Genomic DNA, 24,830 nt, shown 5'->3' on the forward strand with positions numbered 1-24,830 from the left:
TTTCCCCTCATGGTAGTTTTCAACTTGGGTAACAACATGAAGTCAGCAAGGCCTAGTTCTGGCAATAAGGTGGATCTGTAATCTCAAGCTCTTTTGCAGCCAAAAATTGTTTAATAGTGATCGCCTTATGACATGGCATGTACAGAGGCCCCAGCTGCTCAACTCCCTAACACCCATCAGATTCATTTCAATAGGTGAGTAATACACAGCATAGATGGTAATGTCAAGAGGCACACATTCTTTGTGAATAATGCCTGCTGATTCAAAAAATATGAGTAACAGTGTTTGTCTTCACTTTCGACTCTTCATTTTCTATATTTTTAAACAGACATGTTGTTTATTGTTGTTTTTTCTTGTTTTATTTTGCAGGATACCTCTATGTACACAGAAGAGTTGATACACCCAATTTTAGCATGCTTTTCAGATTCTGACTCAAGAGTGAGGTATTATGCATGCGAGTCTCTCTACAACGTTGTTAAGGTGGCGAGAGGAGCAGTTTTACCACACTTTAAAGCTGTCTTCAATGCACTCAGTACTTTGGCAGCTGACCCTGATCAAAACGTAAAAAATGGCTCAGAACTCTTGGATAGGCTAATGAAGGTACGTTCAAATTATAATTTCAGTTAAAAATAGGAATTGTAGCTTTCCTGGCGACGTGATTCAAACCAGTGTTCTTCCTGGATTACCAGCCAGGTTAAATCGACGTTAGCTTCCAACGTTTCGAGCACATACACTGCTCTCGTCATCAGGGATTGTAAAATAGAGATCAGTGTAGGGTTAAATATATGACTATCAGTACACCTGGAACCCACGCCTCCATAGAAACACAACACCAGCCAATAAGAACACCAAGGTTCAGAGCAAGCCAATAAAAAGACAATGTCCAAGCTCCTACCCATCATAATCATGCATTAAATCCTACACTGGTCTGCATTTTTACATTCCATGATGATGATGATGAGAGTAATGTAAATGCTCGAGTCATTGGAAACTATCGCTTATTTAACCTGGCTGGTAACCCGAGCACACTTGTTCGAAGAGTAGTTAAGATAAATTGTAACTGATAAAAGAAAGGTCTGTCCACAAAGAAATCAAACTTTTTCGAAATTATTGTATTTACTTTGTATAGCACATAATCAAGTTTATGCACTATTCCCAGCATTTTTTTTCCACTGTTGCAGTAGCAAAGATATAGTACAAGCACTGCTTGCACTATTAAAATGTTATTTAATGTACTTACTTTTGATTGCCTTATTTAGTTTCTATCCCGCTTGATTTTGCGAAATTTTAAGGCTGCAAACTACCTCAGCAGCCTGTTGGCAAGCAGCACATCCTCTGCTTGCAGCCACTGTGCAGGAAATTAACACTTCCGAAACGCCATATGGTGAAGGGTGAATTGCTGTTGATGATATGGTCCCCAACCCAGGAAGTAAGGCTGAACTTTGTTCAGCTTTCCTGCTTCACGAAAATAGTTGAGCCCAGCCGAAAGCAGAATTCTAGCAGAAAGCAATTCTATAGTTTGCAAGCATACAAGTGTTAACACGATCTCAAAAATATATTTACTTTATCATAAACACAGAATTGTTGAAATAAAGTATTATAACTGTTCTAAATTCCAGGCAGACTTGTAAAACATGTCAAAAACGTTGACGTTCATTGCCGGCAAAGGCGAGCATTGGAATTTGCAGACCATCTGGCTGTTGTCCGCCTGCCTGACTCATCTCAGTGTTGACCACTACCATATAATTTACACATCATTTATCGTGAGTTTCCATGTAAACAAATTCAGTAAACCGGTGCTTTTCTTTTTTATAAAATTTGGTATGAAGAATGTAATGGAACTCTCTTCTGAGACCTGCAAATAGCAAAAACATTAAGTCCTAAATGCTATCAAATTGGATATGCTATTTATATCAGTGGGATACATTATTAGAAAATGAACAGGTGCATTTTCTTCCTGTTGTAATAACCTATGATTGATTGATTTGGTGTTTTAAGTCTACTTTATGCACAGTAAGGCTAATTGGGACTGGACCTACAGTTTAAAGTGGGATCCAAACCACTGTGCCATGTGCCTCCACCGGATATCGAACCCAGGACCCCTTGATTACAAGGTGACTGCAAGCTTAACTTAATTTTAAGCCTGAAGTCGGTTCTTTTACTCTCCCGTGAACAATAATTTTCACAACGTGGTTGGTATCACTTCTCTGTTAGTTTTGGAGCTTTTCGGAACATCTTCCATTTGTGTGGGAAGAACATATGGCTGAAGTAACTTTTCTCTTTTGTTTGATGTGTTGCGAATTAACCGAAACAAACATGGATATTTCAAATTGTATACGGGAAGCTGTAACTAATGGAAATTATTTTTTTGTGTCAATATTATGACCAAGAATTTTGAAATATGAAGCATGGTTGTTGAGAGAAAAGTTGGGAGATATTATTATTACAGTAAAACTTCTTTTATCCACATTAATTGGGACCGAAGGTTATGCGGATAACAATTTTTGCAGATAACACTGGGGAACAGTGAAATTGCGGCACAGTGTTTGAGAGCTAATTTAGGGCAATTTCATGCTGCTGAATAATGATATAATAATATATTTCCTGAATTGGCTCTAATTTATGAAATAAATGCAACTAAACCAAAATGGCGGAAACATAAGACATACATATAAATGAACTTCCAACAACAATTTAATATTTCTTTTTGTGATTACAATCATTATTATAAAAATAAATTTATATAGGCCTATGATCAAAATAATTAGGAAAATATGTACACAATGAAGTAACAAACTATGTGAAACGTTTTGTATACGATTTCCTGCTGTATTGCTTTTGAGGACAATCCGTCTGTAAGTTCCAACAGTAGTCAGCCATCACGTGGCGATCCCACCGTCCCTGGTACCTTTCTTCCATTATCCTTATATCCTGATGGAACCTTTCTCCCCGTTCTTCACTAAAATCACCAACGTGCTCAGGGAATCTGTCAATGTGGCTATGTACAAAATGTATCTTCACACTCATATTAGATCCCAATTTCTCAAAATTTTTCAACATATTTCCAACTATATCGGGGTACTTTTCTGCTCTGTGATTCCCCAAAAAGTTTTTGACGACGGACACAAAGCTCAGTCAGGCCTCAGATTCGATGTAAGACATGTAAGTTGTAAAATTGGCATCATTTATGAGTGTACGAATTTGTGGTGGTCCGTCAAAGATTCCTGCCTTCAATTTTTCAATACTTAGTCCTGGAAAAGTGTGGCATATATATTTGAAACAATCACCACTTGTATCCAAGGCCTTGACAAACTGTTTTATCAACCCAAGTTTAATATGCAGTGGCGGAAGGATGATTTTGTCCCTATCTATCAGCGGTTCATGAATGATATTAGCTTTTCCTACTAATATTTTCCCTTGGGGGCCAAACTTTTATCGTCCAATGCTTTTCTCTAGCACGACTATCCCACAAACATAGGAAACAGGGATACTTTGTGTACCCACTTTGCTGTCCTAGTAAAAAAATCACCATCTTCAAATCCACACACACGAACCACTTATGTTCAGCATATTCAATTTTTTTCTAAAACCATTTTTATGTTTTGGTATTCTTCCTTAAGGTTTGTTTAGTGTCCGATATACTATTGCCTAGCAATGCTTCATAAGTTGCCTAGCAACAATTTACAAATAAATAAATAAGTTTATTATGGGAATTTCAGCCCATTATCAAATTTTGATATTACCGAGAAAAGCGTAGAGTAATTTTACCTCCTATATTTTCCATGGTGTGTTTATTTTTATAACTGGAGTCAATTCAACTGAACCAATCATACAATTGGCAATAACAGCTGTTTTGTGTGCTGAAACTGTTATTAAACTTTATGCCGCAAAATAAAATCTTTTTTTTTGTTCCCCAGTGTAATCAAACATGTGTTTATTTAACAGAGAAAAGCATGTACAGTACAGGTTTATTTTATACATACAGTACGCAGTACTACATACGTATACAGTACAAAACAAAAGACATGAGTAAACACTCGTATTATATGTACAGTAAAGGTAAAGGTAAAGTGTTCCCCTGTGCTTAGCACCATGCCATGAAGGCGTGTAGGGGGTGTGGGGGTAACGCCCCACACTTTCTTGATCCGGTCGTGAGTGGGGGTGATGTGATCAGCACCATGCCCCTGACCGCCTTTACCCCCCAGGGTTTCCCCCGGGTACCCATGTTATTCGACACTGGGTGGACGCCGGGGCCGCTTCCAACGTTAGAAAAGTTCCCGGATTTGAACAGTACGTGCCTAAATTACAGTACTATACCTGTACTGTGATATTTATGCAGAAAAATAATCAGAATATTATTTTTTTTGGAACAGATCTGATTTTTTTTTTTGCCACTCTTGCTTTTTTGAGTGTGCTGATAACTGACATGCGGATAAATGACATTCTACTGTATTATTATTATTGTTATTTGAAATGGCCTTTCATTCTTAAGAAAACTGGGGCAATGGGGTATATAATTTATCCCCCCTCCCTTTTATTTTTTAGTACTACAGTGCTTGCCTTCTTCTTAACACCATGCTTTGCCACTGCTCTGTTGGTATATGTTCTGCTATACATTGTGAGGAATAGGCCGCATGTCTCATAGCACACTTTCTTTAACTTCTTTTATCATCCAGAAACAGAAGTCCACAGGTATCAAATCAGTATAATGATGGGAGGGGGATACAACAGTTGTGTTATGCTTCATCATGTCATTGCCAGTATGTAGTATCCACATTTTGTTTACCCATGCTTCAGGTTTTAGTAAATCGCTACAGGCACAGAACACACCTCACTTAAACACCTGCAGACTGGAAATGCAACAAATCTACCATGCATCAACAGTAGTTGAATACATTGGTGTACTATTTCGAAAATAATATGGTTTCTTTATGGCCAGACCTCACAGATAGCTGTAACTATTGAAAGCTAGTAATTTTCTTGTAACTTTTTTGTTATATATTTATTTGTCATTCAATATATTTTTTCGTACTAAATTTAAAAAATGGAGCAATATTCTGAAAAGAAAATGGTTACTCAAGATTTAAGAATGTAGCTTAGCATACCGGTATATATAACAATTAAAAAGTATGCTATTTTTTTTTCCTCTAGAAGTCATTAGTACCGCTGACACTAATAATATGAGAAGTAAATTATCTTGCTCTTTTCTTCAGTAGTTGTATACTTTCTGTATCATCAGAGAATATACAGTAATGGTTTATACAAGCATGATTGTATAACAGATATAGCTTTGCATACTTCGATGCCACAGGCAGTTTCTAGTTCAAGTCATTCCATCATCCCTGCATGGGCATGTGCTTTTTATGTACAAAATGTTCTTTCAACATTACCTTTAACTAGGGATGTACCGAAGCCGATTACCGATGTTCGAATATCGGCCGAAATTGACACATCGGCTTCGGCATCGGCATCGGCAAAAGTCCGATATTTAAACCGGTACCGATTATACTAGAGTTTTACCTTGAAATAAGTTTTATATTTTAATTTTGTAAGATTTATTGAAAATTAGGTTAAATTGAGTTAAATCCGAGACTGTGCTTATAATGTTCACATAAAAACAGAAAACCAACTAAAGTACAGTACCGGTGATGAACGTATTCACAAACACATACCGACTTGCTTCCGACAGCTTCTGTGTACAGTTCTTCTTTCCACTTTATTATGATTAATGTGTTTTAGGTTGGACAATCAGCAAATGCTAAGCCAAATTATATTTGCACCAACAACTAAAATATATTTATCATTATTTGAATGCGTAAGACGAAAAAGGTTAATACACAGGTTATAAAATGAAGTATGAACCTGTGTATGTAACCAGTGTTACTAACTCGAGTCAAGTTGTCATTCGTGCCAGATAAAGTGTAATATCGGCCCTCTTCTTGGTGTGTGCGGGATCCCGAAAAGTTGGGATCGGGAAAAAAAATTACCTTCCGATCTCGACTTGGGGAAATGGCTTCCTGACTTTTCGGGATCCCGAGCAGTCGGAAAATATCGAAAGGTCGTTTTACAAATTCGTGAATTCTCGACATATTCTGCATTGAAAATGTCTGGAACTTATCGGAAGTTGTTTGTTTTTAATTATTCCAGATATGCAAAAATAATCACTTAAGGTGAAAATGACGTGTAGAATTCGAGATTTCCCGAGGTTCACAAAATTTCGTACATTTTCCCACTTAGTCAGGAAATTGCGAATTTTTTTCGTCCCGACCAAAAAAAAAAAAAATTGTCCGGCACGCCCCTACTTTCCTACTATTCTCACACGCTTCATGTGATCCCTAATCAGCATTCAGTTGTGTGATTCCGAAAAATCTGTTCAGGGACTTCGGGAAATAATTTCCCAACATTTCGGGATCCCGAAGTGTCAGAAATTGTCCAATAATCGAATTAAATGGGGCTAATTCTCGATGCTTTCTTCACTTTGACTATCGGATGTGAGGGATAGAAATGTTTTCATCGGAATGGCACTAGGACTCTTTTTTTTTAATCCTGACGTTTGGGATGGGAAAAATTTACAAGTTCCTGGCCAAGTTAGGATATTTTCAGTACGAGAAATGTTCAATTTTTCCCAACACTAGAAGTGCTGCAAAAATCATGTTTTTAAAGTTGAATCTTACAGAATTGAACTTCCATTACTAAGAACAGGAAGTCCTTTGACTAATAAGAACTGCTTTTGTACTAATGCTAAATCTCTGAAAATACATATGTATGTGTATAATGTGCAAATATAAGTGTTTAAAGGAAATTTATTTTTGTCATTCTCAAAATAACATTCCATTTTCGTTAAATAGTCTTATGTATCGGAATCGGTTAAATATCGGCATCGGTATCGGTTCCAAAAATAATCGGTGAGTACATCGGCATCGGCAAATTTTCAGCTTCGTCACATCCCTACCTTTAACCATTGCTATCGCCACTAGAGTACTGCATTGGACCACTTTCGCTCCAAAATAAACGATCAAAATTTCCCACGCTCGAGCGTGATTACCTTGAATATATAGAATATCAAATATCATTTCAATGGGACAATAATCGTAGAAATATATGTGTAAATATTCGTCCTGGTAGTTTCAGTCCATAATCATCTATTCATTTTCATATATTGCTATCTATGTATTGGTAAGATAGACTAAATTACATTTTAACATTGAGATGATGACTATGTTCACTTCAGTTTCAATTTCACTGTGTCTTTCACTTCAAGATCCATATTAGAAGGCCCACTACGACAGAGAAATTACGGTTACACGTGAACTACTGGGCTTGGAGCGTATACCGATCGTTTGAATGTTCGAGTGTTATTCGCTCGAGCGAAGAAACATTCTATTCTGTAAGCCATCTAACGTCATCCGTGCGAACTATTAGACGATCGAGCAAAAAGGCCTCGATGCAGCACTGTAATTCCCACTACTCATATCACAAGTTGAGCCATGTTAACTCTGATAATGCCAGGTATTATCTGCAATCACTATTTGGAATCATAGATGATGCCAAGAAGGAATTGAAAACTCAGGACCAATTTTAGTGCCCATTTTTTATCAGGCTGTTTTTGTTCTGTGCATTGTTTCTGTTGTTTTCTTCAGCAGCCTTCATCATTCATTTGGATTTCACTGAGAAGTAAGTCATCCTGTATCCCCCAAAACTGAGAAAACTAAAATGAAAACAACTGCATACTGCAGCCATGAAAAGAATAAAAAGAAAGAGAAGGAGGAAACCGCGGTAGCTCAGTTGGTAGAGCATCTGACTGCCCGGGTTAGATTCCTGGAGTGGGTGATCTAAGGTCGGAATTTTTCCAGCCTTGTCCCTGCATAAAGTGGCTCTGGGGCACACCCAGCCTCAAATCAATGGGTACCTGTGGGAAACCCTTGGGAGTAAAGGTGGCCGGATGTCATGCTGATCTCATCATCCCAACTATATGGGAGATCGAGAATATGTGGAGCTCTACCTCCACATCACCCCATGTGCCTTCATGGCATGTGTGCACATGCACAGAGGTACCTTTACCTTTTTTCCTTACTTTTTCTTTTTTTTACTTACAATGGAGTTTATTTAAGTGTCCTCCTCAGATTTCCATGAAACTTGGCAGGTGTATAGAGGGACCCAAAGGAAGAAATGCATGTTTTTGTGTTTCAGCTAAAAAAACCTGTTTTAGGGGGCAAAATCCTCACTTCAATTTGTCCTCATCTTAACATTTGAGGGGGATTTTTGTACCCCTAAAACAGATTTTTGGCTGAAACAAAAAAACATGTATTTCTTCCTTTGGGCCCCTGTATACACCTGCCAAGTTTCATGGAAATCGGAGGGAGACACTTAGATAACCTCCCTTGTTAGTGTCACATTTCTGCCACTTTTGGCTGATCGCAATGATGAGAATGAGTGATCGTATGATGAAATTTATGAAGCGACACTCACAAAGAACACCCATGTTCAGGCTGGGATTCGAACCAGGAACTCCTGGATTCGTAGCATGCTGTATAATTACTAAAATATATATTTAAAAAAGCAACTGACTACTAACCTCTTTTATTTTTTTTTACAAAAAAAAGCTTGTGGCAAATTACAGACTAAGTTGAAAAAACTCACTCTTGCTGTGAAAAACATAATTTTACTTCTAAGCAAATTATTCAGAAAATTTTAGTATCTGCACTTATGGTCTTAATTTCAGTTTTCAGGAAAGTTCCTGCTGTTGATAATTTCTATCATCTGACAACAGTGTCAGGAGTGAGACTCCCTTTTGTTGTAGTCAGGAATATAGAATCCTCTGAGGCTAGATGGAGAGAAAAATCATGTGATCACTCTAATTTTGGCAAGACACTTTAAGAGCCAGAAGTTTCAACAAATCTTGCATTCAAGTGTTCAAAGAAATCTTATCATTTATCTGATCATTGTAATTACCCAAAGTGCCAGAAAGCTACACCAAGTAACAAAAAATACAATGTTACTATGTATGATGTGTTACGTGAAGATATAGTTGAAACTGTGCTTTCAGCCTGGGACGAAAGTAAAGGTTTATTCCAAGCTATATCTACACCCTGTGTCTAAAAAGTTCTGTAAAATGTCCATTATATCATCAGCAACATGAGCCAGGTGCACGCACATTCACATGGCTATCCAGAGACATGTCGAGAAGGGTCGCATAGCGTGGAGTACATGTGCCCATTCGGAGGAATGAGTGAACGTCAAGTTCTGCCACAAATTGGCGAAAATTGTGACGGAGACACATGAAATTTTGGTTAAAGTATACGGGATGGAAGTCGTGAGCAGAAATTGTGTTCGCGTCTGGTTCAAATGCTTTTGCGACGGGAAGGAAACTACGGAGGATGAGCCACGTTCAGGTTGGTATCGACAAGCAGAACCCAAGATGTGATCAAGCGAGTGTGACACATTCTGGCATGAGATCAGCGACAGACTCTGCAATTGATGGTGGAGGAATTGGGCATTTGCATGGATACGATACACATGTGTTTGCATCTTTTGTTTTCTTTGTTTTTTTTATACCATTCACCGAACGTTTTAGACACATAGTGTATATGTTTTACATTTCCTGACTGCATATTAAATAACAAGAAAGTGATAACAATTTATTTAAAGCTTTGCCAGCTGCAAACTGATTGTTAATTATTTTTAGAGCATAATTTATTTGGAATTTTAACTGTCAACAAAACAGACTTCTGGATAGTTTATGGCATTGGCACAGCTTGAGAAACCATATTAAGTGAGGCATTAGTTCAAATGTAAGATCAGAACTTAGTGTCTTACTGAGGTCTGGATATGTGAACACAAAATACAGGAACATGTAATCAAGATTTACTGCAATGAATATGTCTGTTGCTATTAAGTTAGACTAATTAATATGTTTGTGCCTTTTTCTTATCTTTTCAGGACATAGTTACCGAGAGTGCTTCCTTTAATTTAGTAGCTTTCATGCCTTTGCTTCGAGAGAGGATTCTTACGAAGAACACCTTTGCTCGGCAGTTCATTATTTCCTGGATATCAGTCCTTGATGCAGTTCCTGACATAGACATGATCCTGTATTTACCAGAAATTTTAGATGGGCTTTTTCATATATTAGAAGATCCTACAATGGAAATAAAGAAAATGTAAGTTAGAGCTAGTGTTGTGTATGGTTTGAAGAGGGAGGAAAATAATATATTTCAATTATAAATATTTCAATAAGTAAATAAAAATAAGTGGTTATTCAGAAAAAACTAAATTGAATTAAGGATTTTTATGAGAAATTTGAAAATTTTCTTCTGCATATTGCATACTGGTAAAACTAATATTGTTGTAAATAATGATGTCAACAAAACTTGTATACATATAATATCAATAATAGAAACAAAACTACTGTCGAAATAAAAATTATGGATATGCAAGTTTGGACTCTAATAATTTAACTAGTAGGCCTACGTAAAAATGAGTTTCATCAAATTTTAGGTTATTCAATTCTCTGTTAAGCTATGGTAACCATTTTTTTCTAGCATACCTTCTATTTTTTATCATTGTGAAAACAAAAAAAATGCCGTTTTGTGGTGTTTTCCAAATGACTGCTCTCTTTTAAATTCTATAAATAAAAAAACTTGTCCGATCATGATGAAATTTAAATACAGTACAGATAGAAAGATTTTAAACACAATTCTTAGTTTTCAAATGTTTTTAAATCTGCCACAAAAGGCTCTTACCAATTTTGTAAAAAAAAAATTTCTTAGTTTTGGGTAGTCCTACAAATAAACATGTTCAGTCATTACTGTGATGTCCTCTAAACCGTGGAAACTGGGAGCTGTGTCGCCACATGAAGACATCTCTACTCCGTTGAATAAAAATCTGTATAAAATCAGTTTCGCAATGTGAATTGAAAATGATAATGTGTTTTAAAAACAGCTGCAAAAGAGCTTCAAAACAAGACCAAGATGTTATTTGTAGGACTACCCAATACTAAGAAAAAATATTTCACAAAATTGATACAAGCCTTTTTTGGCCAATTTAAAAAAATTGAAAACTAAGAATTTTGTTTAAAATCTCTCTCTGCCTGTACTGTATTTACATTTAATAATGATCGGAACACAAGTTTTTTTATTTATAGAATTTGGAAGAGAGCAGTCATTTGGAAACCACAAAAAGCACTTTTTTTTTGTTCTCACGATGATAAAAAATTGAAGGCATACTCGAAAAAAATTGATTACCATTGTTTAACGGAGAATTGATTAAGCTAAATTTTGATGTAATTTGTTTTTATGTAGTTAATTTTTAATTATAGTCCAAACTCAGGTATCCATAATTTTTAATCCAACAGTAGTGCAAATTAGCTATATTAAATAGCTCTCAGCACAATTTATACAGTTATTAGAGTTGCGGAAATTGTGGTGAGAGGTTGGTGTGGCTTGATTAGTCAATTGGTATTACATTATCACAGATTGGTCATTGGTTAAACTACAGTTTTCAATAACTTTTCTATAAATTGTAGAAAAGTAAGGCTAAGCTAGTTTTATGTGAACAAATAAAGAAAGATCGTACATTCAACATGTCTTACTATGCTATAACTTTCATGTCACTGTCCCGGACAGAGGTGATGGATTTTGGAGCTTACTGGTAAAAGTGGACTGGTAAAAGTGGAATGTGTATTTGATTCTTTAATGTTTCTTTTCTGCCACTTTAGATTAATCACAATAATGAGAATGAATGATTAACAGATGAAGTAGATGGAAAATAAGCAATCAACCACCTATTCCGTACATGGGACTTGAATTGAACATATAACCTTTGAATGTTAAGATCATGGGTGGACCAGTACACATTAGTGCTGTCAAAAGAGGTGTTTTAGAAAACCAAAAACCGTTCTGAAGAAGAAAAAAAAGTGGAATTGGGTTTTTTGGTTATGGAAAATGATTATCAGTTTTTGATTTTAAATGAAAACTTTTTTTGTTTTGTTTTTAAAGTATAACTATAAAATCTCCTGTTTTCAACACATGATAAACAGCTTTCTCTACCGGTGCCAGATTTTCAACATAAAAAATTGCTTTCATTTTTCGATGTGAAAAGTATTTATTTGACAACATTTTTCACTTTTCAAAATCAAAGCCACCACTATGACTTACAATACAATGACTGTTTTGAGGTTGCAAATCTGCAAAGTGGTTTGTAGTGTTCACAACTGCAGACTCGGTGGCAGCTAGATTGTTTGGCTTCCTAGGCGGGATTGTGGTTAGCTCCCTTCGCTATGGCCCTGTTCCATGGTGCAACAGTCTTTTGAGGGATAAGGCATGGCAAGTGGCTTGGATGGCACATGTTCAACACGGAAGTCCCCCAACATTGTTATCTGGCTTTCTAGATTGGAAATCCAGATTTGTTGCTGCAGTTACATGTGGATTATCAGTGAAGGCACACAAAACTCCATCTGATAACCCCATGTATGATTGCATTTATACATTTGACATGCTTGAATTTTTTGCACATACATGTACAAAAGATCTATCAATTTAAATTTGAATCTGGACCACTGCAGTATGCCTCCACCAGGGATCAAACCTGGCTCCCCCTTGACTACAAGGTGACAGGATTGCCACTACACCATCAGAGAGACTGCATGTTTCGCACTAGGCCACTCTTATCCTTTATAATGCACACAGTAATAAAATAAATACAAGTAAAAAATGACCATGTCCAAAAATATTAGGTAATAATTTGTTCATTAATTTAAGATGAAACTTCATTGTTGAAATCATACTTTATGGAGTCTTACAATGAGGAAGAGACTGCATATGCATCAGTACAAACAGGTAAAGACATTACATTTTGTGGTTACGAATATTTCAAGTCAGTTTGTTGATCGGGAAGTCAGGACACTGAACAAAAGGTGAGGTGAGGTGGGGTGGGGAGAAGGTTGATCACTCAAATTGAACTCTACCTACACACCTCCCTACTATACCAGCTTCACTCTGCCCCATCCAGAAGGATTGAGCTGCTATTGTGAATTTTTCTTATTTATGAGAAGTAGCTACAAATGGTGTTACGTTCCCGGTTTACCTGTATACTCAGTGGATCTACTTACTATTAATCCTTTCCGGCAAACATGAAACGTACCAGCCTATTATGAGGCCCTCAGTATGTGGGAAACAGTTACGGGTGTGTTTACGTAAAGTTTACTAACGCTCACACACTAAAATACCTTTAAATGTCAGTTGATGTTAATATCCCACACTTGCACTCGAAATAAAATATCTTGTTACAAAGAAAACTGTATTAAGATCAAAATTGTTCTTCGAGTACACAAATTAACATATTCACTTTTGAAAATCACTTACATCAACCATCAGAATTCATAATATATCTCACCTAGTAACCCGCACTCAAATGTCTTAAGATTAGTCCATAACCATTGTTACAGACTACCAAATTGAACAAAACAAATTATGACGTCATGGACATTTAACATATTAAACACTGAAATTGATAAATTAAGTGGGTGCGTATCAATGGAGACCTTTTGAAAAGTGTTTTTTTCTTTCAATGAGACCATTGATCTTAAATACACATGAAGAAAAGTAATCTTAACCTTTAGAGGCCAGAGCCTCATGTGCGTGTATTCCAATTTTAGCCGGTGTCTTTTCAAGCAGTGCTTTTCAAACTTGCCGCAAAGTACAAAGAAAAAAACGTTAACTTGAGAACTAATTATCTTAGAGAGATGAAATAGGCTTTGTTTCTTTATACATTGTGCCTCCCAATAATTAGTGTTAAAGGAGGAAGAAGAAGAAGAAAGATGATTTTTTTTAAAAAAAAAAATTGAAGTGAAAGAAAAAATGTAGTATGTAGCGATGGTATATTCCTACAACCATGCAAAGTTTCGTTTAAATCAGACTAATATTTCTTGAGTAAAAAATAACAACATATAAAGCAGAAGTGTTGCCAGCTTCAGGACAATGTCCGAATTTCGCAACTAGCTTTGGCCCTGTAGATGCTGGATGGACCATATTTGGAGGGAAGAACAACAAAGACCACTCCATGAAGATATGTGACCGGTGCTGCAGCTTTGAAAAAAAAGTGTAAGTTATGGGGTTCGGAAAATTTGCGTAATTACTGAACATTTCTAACTTCAGACCTTTGCCCCTGCTTCCTCTGAACATTTCTAACTTCAGACCTTTGCCCCTGCTTCCTCCCTGGAACCTTAATTGTTGGATGTTACTTAAAATGTTGCTTTTCACTCATTCGTACATTTAGAATTTAATTTTCTCAAAAAAAAAATGCAGTGGTTGAGAAGTTACAGCCTTTTATCTTCAATTTAGCCCATAGTAACAAATAATATATATAATCTAATTTAATATAATTCATCTTATGTAATAATAAGAACCTCTCTTTATAATTGAAATTACTTTTTCAAACTGCACTTGCAGAGACGATTCCACTCAGGTAAAACAGCAATAGCGAAAAATTAGGCAAGACCGCCGGCTCGGTAGCTCAGTTGTTAGAGCAATGGCACGGTATGCCAGAGACCTGGGTTCGAGTCCTGGTCGAAGCCTGCATTTCTCGCTGAAAATTTCTATGTAGTACATCTCCTGTGTGTGCCTAATCTACAATAATTAACATCTACGCTGGGAGGAAAGAGGCAGCGTCAACGTCTACTGTGTTTCAAAGGCAACAGATCCCGTTGCGGTAGCACTGGCGGAGACGATTCCACGCAGTTAAAACAGCGATATCAAAAAATCAGGTAAGACCAGGCCGGCTTGGTAGCTCAGTGGTTAGAGCAATGGCACGGTATGCCAGAGACCCGGATTCGAGTCCTGGTGAAGCCTGCATTTTTCGCTGAAAATTTCTAAATGGATATATTGTTCTGCAATTCGAGTATGTCATCCTTCATATGTATACTAAAGATTAAAAAAAAAGACAAAACTGAAATATCATGTGTAGTTTTCAAGAAATGGCACATTATATGCTGCCATGCAATGCTAGTTGAACTATCGACCATACGTCCTCAACGGTAATATATTTTATCCTTTCGTCTGGCCCGATGAAGAACCCAGGTGAGTTTGAAAATTTGAAGACTTCAAATGTACATGTGTAGACAAATAGTCCTTCCACATTTTTACTATATTAACAACATGTGGCATTAGATTTTACCCTTTTTAATGATTTTTACTTTTGTTTCTGTTTGAAGTTGAGAACTTCAAAGTGCTCATGTATCATAGAGCTATAGGTGAACTATATATCACCTTACTTAATAGAAATGTCTTTATCCATAAATTTAAATAATCTATCATGTAATCATTTCATGATACTAAAGTCATAATTCTGTGTTATTTTATAAATGTTACCATTTATTGTAGGTGTGACACAGTTCTTGGAGAGTTTTTACGAAGTATTAAGCATGACCCTTCTAGAGTGGATTTTGCTGGAATGATCAATATTCTGATTGTTCACTCTCAAGCTTCAGACGAATTGCTGCAGGTATGTGGGATTAGGTATAAGTTGCATTCAAAGGTCCACTGTAAAATAAATTATTTCTTTTTGAAGGTAGTATTCTTCAGTGAGAAAGGCCATCTTCCTTGGTGACCTCCCGCTGTACCCTGATCTTCTTTGGGCATGGGGAACTGCTGTGGTGCCATTCTGCTGACAGCTGTTTTGTCATGGGATTTCAACAATACAACCACGTTTCGTCCACCGTTACCAGTCGTCGCACAAAACTGGAGCTATCTACTTGAAATTGGACCAAAACTTCCTTGCACTTCACCACCTGTTCAGGCTTCTAATCGGAATTCAAAATTATTGGAATCCATTTTGCTGCAACCTTTCTAATGCCCAAGTCCTCATGAATAACCTTCCACAGCTGTTCATGGCTGATGTACAGTTCTTTCTTAATCCGTCAGAGTGAGATTCGGTGATTGTCAAGAATCACCCTGTGGATGACGTCAATCATCTCGGGTGTGGTCACAGAAATTGGTCAGCCAGCCCAAATTACCCACATCTGAAATTCCCTGCCCTTTTCTTCACAGTGGTATATAATTGTGCCTTTTCCCCCAATGTTGTCGTGGATTTCCTTCGGCGAGAGCCCCTTCAGGCAGAGGTACTTAATGAAGGTACACTGTTCAAATTTACTAATGTCTGGAATCTGGGCTGACATCCTCAGTTTGAAGCCGGACATGATTTTGCATGTTGGGTTTATATATTATGATGGTGTTAATTTGTGTACTGGTTTACTCAAACCCTTGTAGGCCACAAACTTTTCAACCTGCCCTCATATGTTCAATTTATGCTTTCATTTAGTTCCATCACCTGTAAGATAATGTGTTTTCCAGCACATGTTATGAAACTTCAACTTCCCTTAATATAAAAATATTTCATTCTGCTGCATTCAGTTACTCTGCTAGTATCATCCCCCCTTTTTTTCCAGTTTACTGCCATCACGTGGATTAAAGAATTTGTCCAGCTGTCTGGGAGAATGATGTTGCCTTTTGCCTCAGGTATTCTTATAGCCATCCTTCCCTGCCTAGCATATGAAGATGAATCACGGAAAAGTATCCTTGCAGTAAAGTGTATGCTTAGTATGTAAGAAAGATTATGCATGATTAATATATTTACGAGGGGTCATACTGAAAGTAATTAGTAACATTTTTTCATAAACTGAGTTTTGTTTTTATTAAAGGAAAACATACTACATCATAATCTACAGACTTTTCTTTACTTTTCAATAAAGTCTCCATTTCTTTGCAGACATTTTCCCCACTTTAATGGAAGCTTGAAAATACCCTTATGGTAAAACTCCGTTCCAGCTGCTCCCAGACACTGTATGTCCTCCGTCATCTGGTAGTTTTAGCGTCGTAATTGTTCCTTCACAAAACGGAACAGATGATAGTCGAAGGATGCAATGTTGCGACTTTGGGGAGGCTGAGGCAGAAGTTCTCTCCCCATTTTTCCAATTTCCTCCCTGGTGTACTGAGAAGAGTGCAGGCATGCATTATCATGTTGAAGGATGATTTTCTTTCCAGGACATTTATCCCGCAATGGACGACTGAGCTTGTGAAGTGTTTGTATATAAGGGTGAGCATTTGTGGTTACCCCAGGTTCAAGAAATTCAACCAGTATGCTCCTGCATCCCAGAAGACATTGCCCATAACTTTGCCAGCAGACGGCACTGTCTTTGTTTTATTTTTTGCCGGCGAATTGAAATGGTGCCATTCCATGCTCTGCTGCTTTTTTTCCGGTTCATAATGATGGAACCAGCTTTCATCATGGGTCACAATACTCAATAAATAATCATCGCCTTCATTGCGATATCTCTGAAGAAGATCTTGAGTGGTGGTTTTTTCGCTGCTCTTTGTGGCCTGCTGTCAGTATACGTGGAACCCAGCGGCAACAAATTTTTCAGTAACCGTAACCTTGCAAGCATTTCCTGCACTGCACTGTGTCCTATCTCAAGTATTGCTGCAATTGTATCCACAGTGACCCGTCTGTTGTCTTTAATGATGTTGACAAATCTTTCCATGTTGCATTTCGTGGAGGCAGTTCGTGGGCAGCTGCTCCGAGACTGATCTTTGATGGTCGTGTTTACATCTTCACAATGTTTTACCCATCTTCTAACACTGCTAGCATGCATGCATACATCTCCATATGCAGGCTGAAGTCTATTTTGAATTTCAGCAGCAGGAATTTCCTCTTTAACAAGGAATTCAATCACAGCACATTGTCGAAACGAAACATCACTATGAGCCATTTTGAAACAACTGTCTGTGCTCACTCAATTGAAGCTAATGACCTCAGACCACCTCAACACATTCAGGAAAGTCTGTGTTTTGCGATGATTTACTTCGTTTGCATTATTGATGATTTTTTTCAAAAAATGTTGCTCATTACTTTCTGTATGCTCCTCATGTATATTGAATTCATCTTTTGCAGTTCATCTTTTCAACTTCTTCTCAAGATCAAATATGTTGTCTCTAATGTTAAAATGTAATTTCAGCCATATATACAAGGGGGGGACTATAGTGGTCCAGTCAATAGAACATCTGACTGCCATATGGGGAACACGATTTATCCATTAACCCTTAAATGCCAAGTTTGTGCAAAAATGGACCACATGTATTTTCACTAATGCCAGGCTGGTCCATTTTTGGACAAGCAACGTAGTTACATAATACAGTGGAACCTAGATCTTACGCTCCCCAGTTTTACATTTTCCCCTGTTATACATTCATCTTCATGGTCCAAAATGTTATAAAATTGTCTCGCACTTTAAGTTATTTCATGTGATTCCCTGAAAAAACGTAAAATCAAATTTTTACTGACTTTTGGAACATACTATCATACATGTAATGTTCAGAGATGCTAAATTAGCCTTCATTAATTATAAATAATGAACTGCAATTTGATTCCCATAGTGAATCTAAAAAAAATGCAATATTTCTAAGTAAATGAGCTGCTGAGGAAAATGCCATGGTGGGAGTCAGTGGGGTGCAGCTCATGCTAGAAGTGGAGAAAACAATGAAAAAGAAAACAAGAAAAGAATGCCGATAAAGTGCAGAAAACTATTAAGAATCAAAAGAGCTTATTAATATTTTTTAAGTAAAAACCAAAGACAAACTTAAAATAAGGACATTTGTTTTGCATTTCAATATCTTCTACACACTATTTTTTTTATATAAAAATAAGATTGTTTTATTGCATTACATAATTTTGTACAATGAAGGAAACATTTTCTTATTGCCAATAAAAAATTGTGCAATGGCTGGGGATCCAGGGTAAACCAATAGGAAGACAGACTCCAAACTCCGCCCCATCCAGTCATATATTTAACCCTACACTGGTCTCCATTTCTATATTCCCCGATGATGAGAGCAATGTATGCACTCAAAACGTTGGAAGCTAACTTAACCTGGCTCGCTGGTAAATATTTCAAGAACAGACTTAGTAGCCTTTACCAGAGTAATACATATTTGTTGAGATGTAAATTATGGATGAATGTTACGAACTATTCATGATAACGAGGCCTCCTTATTCTTCATTTGTATATATGTATATGCATGTTGGACGAGGAATTTATTATGTATTAACCCGAGAACACTTGTTTGAATCACAATTTATAAATTTTACCTCTGCTGAAAGCCCTGTCTTTACAAAAGAAAACAAAACCAATTTCATCTCTCTACGAGAATTAGTTCTTGAGCTACATTTTTTTCCCCTAGTACTTTGCAAGTTTGAAAAGCGTGCACTTGAAAAGGCATTAAATTCAACGGGAGTACAGGTTAAATCAGTATGATAAAGGTTAAATGAGTAATTTGGACCACTTGACTAGTTTCCACCCCTGATGTAAGCTATGCATTTAGCAAGTTTGTTGTCCACCTGTAGTCCTTTCCTTAACACGTGGCAGATATAAAGGAAACATCTAAAGCTGTAAACTTTAGCCTGATGAAACTCATCACCTTGGAGGATGATAGGGACTTACCTGAAGGATCCGAAGCAACGGAAACAGCTGACCAGACTTCAGAGAATAAACTTGTGCAGGCTCAAAACCAACCTGCAGAGTTAGACTTACCGTCCGTGGTTGATGTATTGACAAAGCATCTTATGCATACGTCGGTTCAAACAAAAGTGGCTGTTTTGAGGTGGATTTACCATCTGCATATCAAGATACCTAACAAGGTAAGAGCTGCTTTAAGCTATTATTTAAATTTTGATAAATATAGCATGTCCCAAAATGATTATTGAGATTTCAAGTAGTTGGTATATTGGAACAGATGAAGGTGATTATTTATATCGTACATGTACGATAAGAACGGCTGTGGAGGTTTGCTACACTATCATTTGTTTCCCATCAGTCACAGCGGCGTAGGTGTATTACAAGATGGCTACTCCCATGTGTCATTGAATTTGCAAGGTGTGGTTCTGCTATTTCAGTTCAGTGAGCTTTTCGACTGCGATTTGGAAGTGATCCTCCGTCCGATAACAACATTTGTCAATGGTTTAATAAGTTTCAAAGAACTGGATGTGTCTGCGAAGGGAAGAGTTCTGGATGTCCAAGTGTGTCGAACAAAAGCTTAGAGAAGCATTGGACTACCGGATGGGTGTGTCCCGAAAGGTGCTCACGTTGAACATTTATAAGGTACACTATGTAAACTTGTTGAGTTGTTATTTACTCCCACATAAGCTTTGTCCTTGTACCCCACATATAAGGGAAATTAAATGACCGAAATTCTGATAATCATTTTGGGACAAGCTGTATAAGGTTTCCTTTCCCCCATTTATTATATAACTTGTTTGTTACAAAGTAAATAAGCAAAGAAACAAGAAATACGACACCTTGTGTTGGAAAAGGTTATTTCCTCGCCAGTGGAAGCAAGCAAACACCATCCCTATTTTAAAAATCTGGTACAGTACATGCTATGGACCTATTTTCCCTTCAACTACTCTTTCTTTGTGTGAGAGAATTGTGAAAAATAATACTTACAATTTGCAGCCAAACATGGTTTTCTCTCAATTTCATCTTGCCTTAATGACTTCACTATTATGCATTCCCAATGCTGTAAATGCTGTTAGTATAAAGGTAACCAAGAAAGTTCTGTCAGTTTCTGACAATGCCAAACGTCATACTCCGAGTTCCAAGGTTAGACAGATAAGACGGTAGTCATTTGTTGGTGGGCATATACTAGGGACAGGCAGAACCGAATCTTGGAAGATTCAAATATCAAATCCTGATGAATTTGGGTAACGATTCCCGGATTCAAGCAAAAGCATCTTACTGCAGCACTCTACTATATACTATACAGGTCTCATTTACAACATAACTTACAAAAACTAAATAATTTTCTTCAAGCGTATGTATTGTTGCATCCCAAAAAAATGAAATGATCTATTTTTGAAAAATTTTTGTTTGTTCATTTTCATACCTAAAATGGTGTGTATGAATACCAAATACTACTGTTCAAAATATGTATAATATATATATATATGTAATCTTGATGGAGATATTTTCTCTGGATATCAGCCAGGTGATTTCCGGATAAACATTTAAACTGATGAGAGTAACATTAGCTCTCGAAAGCTAGAAATCCTATCCGGAAATCACCTGGCTGATATTCTGGGAAAACCTCTTCATCATTCGCTTCCAGGAAAGCTTCAATAATTTTGTGTAATTTTCTTCAAAAGTCAGTGTTGCCATCCCCAAAATATTTGAAAATCTCTATTTTTTTTATTTATTATTATTTTTTTATTATTCTGTTACTATGTACTGTACAAACTTTAAATAAAATGCTGAATATTATCCTGAAAGAGTGTCTGCTGGGAACAACCTCTGGCAGCTATTGTGCCAAATACGAAAATGCACAACACCTACACCACATGGACAAGCATAGAAATAACAAAATAAATAGCATTTGTGCTGCCATGCGGCGGCAAGTTATGAACTGAAATGTCAAATGTTTGCAGCAAAATAATGACAAATGACATAGAAACATGACCATGTTTCCACAAGCACTATAAAACTGAGCGTATACATATTTTATCTACAATTTGTGCACAATGGGGGGGGAAACATACATTGTACATCTTCTGCCCTTAAACAGCTAATTAATATACAGGGTGGCATACGAAATGATCCCCCATTTTGTTTGTGGATAAAAACTACAATGCATATTATAAAGAAGCTTTAAATGAAACATATATCACGAAAAAGGTTACACTTTGGGAAAATGTACTACTGCAATACATGCTCAATATGACCACCATTTTTATTGGTAACCTCAATCAAGCAAACACCATTGTTACCAATTACCCTACAGCACGTGAGTTCTGTAATTTCACTGAAAGCTTGAACCATAGGTCTTCTGAATTCCTTTAAATATTGCGGCTTTTTTCTGAAAATCTTTTTCTCACCATGCAAATGAAAGTGTGCTTTGTCAGAAAACCAAATGTTGTTCAGTGTTGCATTGTTATCCTCAGCCCAATGAACGAATACCATTCTCTGCTGTTCATGTTCATTTGTGAGCTTTGCAACACAGTAATCTTGTGCAGATACATATGGAGATCATTTTTAAGAATCCTAGTTGTATTGCTGCTTTTCTAGCCTATTTGCAGGGGATTCCTATGCATAGCGACTCAAATAGCTTCATTATTCTTAGCTGAATGCACAGGTTTGGGATGTTCACGTTTCGATTCCAATACTGGTCCTTCCATTCAAAACTTTTAGTCCAGTTTGTGGGTCGTTTTTTTTACAGGGGGTCCCACCGAGTATGGAAATATGCATGAAAACGCCTCTGAATCACAACAATGCTTTTTTGTTTCAGCAAATAATAGCACAGTTGCTGATCGCTGTTGTGGCATAAGTTTTCCTTTGTATGCCATGTTGTCTACTCTAGCCCCCTAGCGAAAGCATCATGAATTATGCTTCACATCTCATCATGCAACTTTTCCAATGGCTACTGCAACTGCTGTTGACACATGACGTAATTTCTCATTTCAGATCTGAAAAAGAAAATGGGGGATTATTTCGTGAGCCATCCTCACCAAATGATTGCAATGGGTTTTGCCCTTTAAAAGGAACTGTGTATTTAGGTATTTATTTTACAAAACCAGGACACAGAAATGTTATATTTTTATTTCTGAAAATATTAACAAAATGGCAGAATTTTCCATTAAATTACAAGCTATTTGTAAATATACTGGATTTTTTAAAATTATCAGTAATTTTACTGAGCTTTTGTTTATCATGCGTAAATTTCATTTGTATTGCAATAAAATGTCACATACATTTTCCACCACTTTTCTTCTATTATCCACATTTTCCACAACATCCGATCCCCCACTTTCCGTGTGTACATGTCTTTAAGCATTCTCAAGCATGACTATAAAGGGCTGCCCCCCAAGCCAAAGAAAATAAAGTTTATGTAAACTAAATAAAATAAAATAATAAAAGCAAAAACCTGATTAAAGATGAAATTTTAAGTAGCAAATTAGTATAATGTAGGCTAAGGGACAAAATCTGACATAAACCATTTTTAGGTGAGCAAGAAAAATTGGTAACCAAAAAAAGTATGTTGGTCCCCCCCCCCCTGTTCTCTGGCAGGAATTTCTCATTCCACCCTTGGACACTCTTGAACCAGGAGTTCTCTTCTATCCCCTCTACCTAAGTTTTCACTTTATATATGTGTGTGTTATTTTTGTTTTCCATCATGTTGGTTTTTCTTCCTGTTGGACTAATGGACTAGCTACGTTTTTTAACATATTATTTGCTTGGTAATATGTCATTTTTCACAGAATATGCATGTTCCTTGAAATGCTGGCACATTCCGTTTCACAACAAGAAGAGACATCACAGATGCAGTTAAATATTATGTTGGGTTGCCAGCATGCACGAATGTTCATAGTGCCAAAACGGGACACCAACTCAAAAATGTTACTGAAAAAAGTTGTTTGTTATAATGTCCTCTGTACGTTTCTGTTGTCCGTGGTTGCCATAACATAAGAGGTTTGGCTAGGAAAAAACCGGATTGATGTTGCTATTGGCAAACAACGAATGCGCGAAGGTTGAGCAATGCATGATTCTATACTACCATACCCTGCCTACAGAATGACTAATTGCCCTGGGTGCAGGCCTCTCAGTTTCACTGTGGCACTTGGACAAAGCGGAACGTGCGTCTGTGCTCCGTCGGAAAAATGCTGAGTATTAAAATGGAACAGCGTGTCAATATGAAGTTCCTTTACAAACTGGGGAAATCCGCAACAGAAGTGTACGACATGTTAAAATCTGTGTACGGGGATGAGTGTTTATCACGCACACAAGTGTTTGAGTGGTTTAAACGGTTTAAAGAAGGACAGGAAATGATCCAAGACAACCCACGTTCAGGACGACCATGCACGTCGAAAATGGAAACAAACATTCAAAAAGTGAGTGATGTGATTCGAAAAGATCGTCGATTGACCATTAGAGCAGTTGCTGAAATCACAGGAATAGACAAAGAAAGTGTTCGACAAATTTTACACGAGAATTTGAACATCAGTAAAGTGTGTTCAAAACTCGTGCCAAGGAACCTGACATTGGAACAGAAGGAAGCTCGAGTGAACATTTGTACGGACACTTTGAAGAACATTGAAACAGACCCTACATTCTTAGAGAGAGTGATAACCTGTGATGAATCGTGTGTTTTTCACGTACGACCCTGCCACAAAGCGCCAATCAATGCATTGGAAGACCCCGAGTTCGCCACGTCACAAGAAAGCTCGCATGAGCAAGTCCAAATTCAAAGCCATGATGATTGTCTTTTTCGACATTCGAGGCATTGTGTACGTTCATTGGGTACCCGATTGTCAAACTGTAAACCAACATCATTACATTAATGTGCTGAAAACCCTTCGTGAGCGAGCGAGTAAGAAAGAAGACGACGACCTGATTTGTGGCAACGGAAGTCATGGATTCTGCACCAAGACAATGCTCCTGTCCATATGGCCCTGTCAGTGAAGACATTTTTGGCTAAATATGGCATCCCAGTGTTAGAACATCTGCCGTATTCACCCGACCTTGCTCCCTGTGACTTCTTTTTATTCCCCAGAGTGAAGTCCGCCCTAAAAGGAACCAGATTTGAGACAGTAGAAGCTGTGCAAAGAAAAGCGACGGATGTAATGAACATGATCTCCGAAAATGACTGGCTACACTGCTTCCAGCAATGGAAAATTCGTATGGAGCGGTGTACAGATCGTGCAGGGGAGTACTTTGAAGGAGATAAAGATCCTGTTGTACAAAATGCCGAATAAAAGATTTCATAGCATCAGTCCGGTTTTTTTCTAGCCAAACCTCG

The 24,830-nt window shown here is 37.1% G+C and overlaps 1 protein-coding gene across 1 annotated transcript in view; it reads left to right on the forward strand.

The window, feature by feature from the left end:
* LOC146001751 (protein VAC14 homolog) overlaps positions 1–24,830 on the forward strand; it is a 97,404-nt gene that overhangs the window by 15,133 nt on the left and 57,441 nt on the right. The window contains exons 3-7 of the mRNA XM_083139461.1: positions 370–600; positions 9,940–10,157; positions 15,375–15,495; positions 16,439–16,562; positions 19,412–19,683. Coding sequence (XP_082995587.1) covers positions 370–600; positions 9,940–10,157; positions 15,375–15,495; positions 16,439–16,562; positions 19,412–19,683 — 966 coding nt within the window. The remainder of the gene's footprint in view (positions 1–369; positions 601–9,939; positions 10,158–15,374; positions 15,496–16,438; positions 16,563–19,411; positions 19,684–24,830) is intronic.

This window comes from Lepisma saccharinum, chromosome 17 (genome assembly GCF_977018435.1).
Source record: "Lepisma saccharinum chromosome 17, izLepSacc3.1, whole genome shotgun sequence".
Lineage (NCBI taxonomy): Eukaryota > Metazoa > Arthropoda > Insecta > Zygentoma > Lepismatidae > Lepisma > Lepisma saccharinum.